Source organism: Arachis ipaensis, chromosome B6 (genome assembly GCF_059453495.1).
Source record: "Arachis ipaensis isolate K30076 ecotype BB chromosome B6, ASM5945349v1, whole genome shotgun sequence".
NCBI classification, from domain to species: domain Eukaryota; kingdom Viridiplantae; phylum Streptophyta; class Magnoliopsida; order Fabales; family Fabaceae; genus Arachis; species Arachis ipaensis.
In genome coordinates, this window is record NC_142441.1 from 13,350,360 (window position 1) to 13,356,123 (window position 5,764).

General features: G+C 34.0%; 1 protein-coding gene across 2 annotated transcripts; it reads right to left on the bottom strand.

Annotated features, from left to right (window-relative positions):
- Positions 1 to 900: 900 nt before the first annotated feature.
- On the bottom strand, positions 901 to 4,314 carry LOC107645937 (putative protein phosphatase 2C 34). 2 transcript variants are annotated; one of them, XM_016350092.3, is made up of 6 exons: positions 3,917 to 4,314; positions 2,569 to 2,846; positions 2,145 to 2,453; positions 1,931 to 2,048; positions 1,624 to 1,847; positions 901 to 1,228 (listed from the first exon to the last, which is right to left on the bottom strand). In XM_016350092.3, exons 2-6 carry the CDS (start codon positions 2,800 to 2,802, stop codon positions 1,016 to 1,018), a joined length of 1,098 nt encoding a protein of 365 aa, XP_016205578.1. In that variant the 5' UTR covers positions 2,803 to 2,846; positions 3,917 to 4,314; the 3' UTR covers positions 901 to 1,015. The 2 variants fall into 2 exon arrangements, with proteins under 2 accessions (XP_016205578.1, XP_088347701.1); XM_088491575.1 differs by having other exon boundaries at positions 3,914 to 4,049.
- Between the last annotated feature and the right edge of the window lie 1,450 nt (positions 4,315 to 5,764).

Here is a 5,764-nt window from a genome sequence, read left to right on the forward strand (position 1 = left end):
TTGACGAAATGAATCAACTCACAGATAAAGCCATTCAAGAATCTGAAACCATCAGACTATCCAAGCCATCTGCTGCATTATTAAGTCTTTATTGTATATTGAAATAAGGAGATATTAACAGTACATAATTTAAATATTGTAAATTGTTAAGAATTTCTATACTCTTGTACTGCATTGTTTGTGCAATGCAAGCTTTTCATAGTACATAGTTTAAATATTATCTTTGTAAATATTAATAGTACATAGTTTGAATATTATCTTTATAAATAGTCAATTCAATCTTTTTATAAATTTTCTTTACAAAATTAAACTTCTATGAACCTGTCTGTATTGTATTGAGATGCTGTTAATCTGAATGAACCAAGTTAAAAAATATGCAGAAAAAGAAGAATAAATTCTATAATACACTAAATTACTTTTCGAATACATAAAAAACTTTTTAAATAAATACCGAATTCTGTAGGTTGAATTTCTACACTACTTAAATGTTGAATTGTCAATATACTGTATATTTAAAACAAACAAATTTCATCAAATAATTGAAAAAACTAATTTCAAAACATAAAATAGAACAAAAAAAATATAACTACTAAATCTCATTTCCATAATTATATGTAGAAATTATTGTTTTCTTTAATGTCTAGTTTATTGGTTAGCGACTCTTAAATGACTCAAGCTTGTTGGGTTAGAAAATATGGTGGGTATAACACCTCCCCCCTCCCCCCCCCAAAAAAAAAATCTAGTTTCCTCGGTCCGCCCCCAATTTGCCAAAATTCAACTTTGGGACTAAAAAATTGGTTTGAACTTGGCTCCTTTCTCCATGAGAAGGAAGCAACTAAGAAGCAAGTTGCAAGAAACAACCTAAACAAGTAAGCGTATTAGGTTGACAAAAAAGGGACAAAAGAGAACCACATAATTGATATACACAATTTCCTTAATCAAATATTCTACCTTAATGTGAACAAAGGTTACATGAATCCCCTCCAAAATGGCTTTGCACATTTTAAATGATAATCTATTTTAGAGTGGCAAGTGAGGTAACTTGGTGAGGTGAAGAAGAAGTATGGAAGAAGAGACAAATAGCTGAAATGTCATCCATGGCTATCCCCCGCCTCTTGCGCTTCCATGCGTGCGCCGCGCACTCCACCAACCGCTTCGCCGACTTTGATTTCTCCGCTGTTGATGATACAATGTCCACTGCTTCTTCATTGGAGATCACATCCCAAACCTACATCATCACAAACACCACTCAATCAACATGTCTTTTATAATTTGATGTTGATATTATTGCTGACTAGTTCTGTGATGACATATTCTAAGGTGCTATAGAACCAAGTTTCTTTTCTTTCTCAATTCCACCATATCTTTTAGGAAAAATTTTAAGTGTACTGAAGAACACAGGTGTTTCAATTATTTTAACAGTTGATTTTAACTGTTCCCTCACACAACAGTCTCTTTTGGATTTGAATAAGTTTTGTATATTATTTAAAAAAAAAATCAACTATACACCTATGGATTACACGATAAGAAATTATTTATCCCAAAAACTTAAACGGATCTTAAGAGACATGTAAATGGTTATATCAGTAACAAATATTAACATGGAAGGAGAAGATTACATACCCCATCAGTGGCTAGCACAACAAACTGGTCTTTGGTGCTTATATGTCTGTGTGTGACCTCAGGTACTGATATAATACCATAATCTTTGATGCAGTAATCACCAAAAGCTCTAGACATGGCGAGTCCCGGTGAGTCCTCGTCCGGCAGCCACACCCTATGCACCCCTGGTTCATCATGTAAGCAGAACACCCTCCCCTGGCACTGCATTATTCTCTCTGCCTCCTCTGCAAAAATCATGATCAATTCTTGTTAAAAGTAACATTGGACAATAACCATTGAAGAACACTAAGCTTGAAACAACACTAACGGGGTAAATTGGGCTTGAAATCAACTGTTAATTGAACTGGAACCAAACTTCCATCATCTGATGATGTAGCTAACACAGCACGGGAATCACCTACATTTGCTATAATGATGAGTTCACCCTGCCAATTACACTTTGCAACAACTATGAGTTTTCATTCTTCAAAACAACTCAACAATGTAATACAAAATTGAAAGCTTTTTTATTTAGTTTTGACCTGTCTAACAACTGAAAGAGCAGTGGTTCCGCTGTAAAAGGAGTCGATCTTGCGGTAGCGAAAGAGTTCTTGATCAATGGCAGCACAAGTCTTCAAGTAAGAGTGCTTCCATATGTTGAAACGGTTCTGCTTCTTCTCTTGCTCAACATCAATCTCAGGATCAAGAGGAGATTGTGCAAGTGCCTCCTGCCAATTGCATAGCAAAGATGATGGCATTGTCTCTCTCACTTTCTTTGCCACAAAGTGACCCCATGGCCCATGCCCATCAAATATCCCACAGAATATCATGTCCTCTTGGCACCCATATTCCTATAATCAATCATCACCACAATCTATTAGCATAGTTGCAAAATTTATTAGACCCCATGAATATGCAACAAGAACAGGAGTGAGATTGTGCATAACTGCATATATAATTATATACCTCCCAGACTACACAGCAATCTTGGTTCACACCTTTCTGGCCTTTCTTGGAAAAGATTGAGGCATAGTTCTTTGAACCATCAACATTGACAGTGCCGGAACTGCATAGAATCAAGTCATTTTTCTTGGCTTCCCTTGCCATAGCTTCAGCAGCATCTCTACCGACACATCTGCCAGAACTTTTTCCCTTCTTCCACCTCGCCAAACCATTCAACATAGAAGATAAATGCCCCATCACCTCTCAAATGTGTGCTTCTCCCTCTCTTATAGTATTAGAATCTGTGCATTCAAAACGTACAATGGTTATGGCTTACATATACACAACAGTGCTGAAGTAGTAGACTAGTAGCTGGTATAACTCTTAAAACAGAACAGCACATAGAAAAAGAAAGAACTTTCTTGGTTTTTTTTATTTGCTTTATGTTGAAATAAAAATAGAAAGAGGAAACAAGTTGGGAGAGAATCCGTGACTGAAGAAAAGACAAGGTGTGAGCCAGAATGCTCAGAATTTAATATCCATGAGAAAGAAAGAGGGGTGGGAGTGGAAAAAAAAAAAAAAAAGCTAAATCCAGAAACATTCATTCCTACACTGAATTTCAGGAATACACTGTTCACAAGAAAGAAGATGAAATTACAAAAATACTCAGAGAAAAGAAACAAGGGAAGGTCTTCTTAAAAAATAAATAGTTGCCCATCATCTCCATTGATGGGTTCAAAGAGTGGTCCATTCAGGAAGAAACATATTCCCGTGGCTTTATTGGAATAACTATAATAAAAATTGATTTCATTTTTCTTTGCATTGTCATAGGATGATTGGCTGTCATTTAAAAGAAATATATTAATGTTCTGTTGAACAACAGAACATTATAGAGGAAAAGTTAATTAAGGATATTAGATTCTGCATACGAGGACCTGAGAAGAACAAAATTTCCAAGAATATATATGACACAGAAAGTCAAAATCCATATATACTGGAACATGTCCAATCTCCCAACACCACTCTTCCTACCTTTTGAAATTCAAAGATACCAAAACAGAACAGAATAGAATTAAATTCCACAATAAGTGAAGAAAAAAAAGAAGAAGAAAGTACAAAAAAAATATATATGGAAGAATTTGTCGACCACTACTTCCAGCTCAATTCATTTCATCAAAGACAGGACAGAAACATCTACAGAAGAAGAACAGTTTTGTTTATAAGGTCCTGATCCGAATTTGAAACACCCCATTATTATTGCTTTAAGATAATAAGCACAGCTTCTGTGTCTCTCTATCGATATCCATGAAACAAAAAGAACATAGTCGCTGAAAAAGAGAGCAAAACACATGGATGTGCAATAAGAGACCACCTTAGCTTAGAGTTCTTTTGGTGTGTGACAAGGGAAGGGAACTAGAAAGGGTGAATCTGAGGGAGGAAGTGTGATGGCCGGAACAAGAGGAGGGAATTCCGACAAGGATAGTAGCTGAAACTTTGAGAAAGAAGAAGAGGTGAGAACGGATCAGCATCCATCATTGTGTAGCTTTGTTTTGTTCGCTTCTTCTAGTCTCTTCTTCACCACCCTTTTTATCCACACCACATAAACAAGAGACCCAATAACTATAACAAAACACTCTTCTTTTATTAAGTGCTACCTTTTTGTTTATGCTTGTATATCAAACTATTTTCTAAAGCGATTATCCTGGCTTCACCTAAGTTTAGATTTCAACTAAAATAAAATTCACAATGTACATATAAAATGAGACGATTATAGTTTTGACTTTGTTTAACTTGTGTTTTAAGAATACAGATTAAGATGATAAATTAAGATTTTTTTTTAAATATAAAAAATTTAAGTTTTTAATATATTTATTTTTTATTTATTAAATAAAAATATTTAAAACATTCTATTAACAATAGTGTTATTAAGATACATATTAACTAAACCGTAGTTATATTTAAATTTTTTGATTCAAAGAGGTAGGCTCAATTTTTTCGATATGGAAGGTGTGTGCGCGTCTTCCCTAAATATGGAGTCATGGGGTATCAGACTAATCTGTGGGGCAGATTTTTTGTTAGTGTCAGATCCTAGAACTCGGATCGTGTGAGTTCATTGAATTTTAAATTTGGCTCCACAAATCGGAGGATCCGATTTGGAGCTGGTGAAATTTTGAATTTTCGGAAGGTAGTAATCGGACCCTCCGTATTGTTAGTAGTGTGTAATTTTTTTATGAAATGAATTATAAAATCGCAGTGTCCGATTTCCATTCCACGCTGACACCACACTAATGTGAAGTCCCCTCCTTCGGTCCTTCCCATAATCGAGTGCAACACCAACTAGGCTTTCATGTACAAATTAAAAAGCGCAAAGAGGTATGTGGGTCTTTTTCCTTTTACTAAATATGGAACTCTATGAAACTATTCTCTTCCCGGCAAGTCATACAAGGTAAAAGTTTGTGACTATAAAAGGGTAAAAGTGAGATCCCACCAATTTCCTACATAGGATGAACTCAATTAGTCTAGTGAATTTGATAACAGTAACAATTTTTTTCAAAAAAAAAAAAAGGAAATTCAACGCATGGGTTGCTTCTTAAAAAATTATAGTCTTTAGATATTTCATATCACAATATTGCCCTTTTTGATGTTTGGTTGGCATGATATTATTGCTATTATACAGTAAATAATATGCTAAAAGAATCTATGATGCATGCCAAACAAAAGAAGTTGTCCCCATGCAATGTATGTATGCATGTGTTCATTTACCCTATCAGCGTATTATTGAGTTGCCATGTTTTTTTTGTTCCAATTTCCCCATATATATAGGACGATGGTTTTTCTTAATTTCTTTTTTAAATTCAAAAGTGATATTTTTATCTTTTCATTTCCAATAATGTAGATAGATATATGGGGTATGGGCACACAACAAAGGGAATCTTTCAGTTGAGTACAAACATGACCATTTTTAGGACACGTGAATTATTGGTGTTTGTTTATGACAATATGCAGAGATCAATTAGGGAATTATTATGCCCAGTGTATTATTACTAACCAAAATGTTTCGTAACAAAAAAAATTAACTACAAACAATAAAAATTTATTTTATTTTAATATTTATTAAATAATAAATATTAAATAAGATAAATTTTAGTTATTTTTCTAATATTACTCGATTACTAATTAATATCTCAGAAACAAAATTAAAAGGGGAATGAAAGACCGT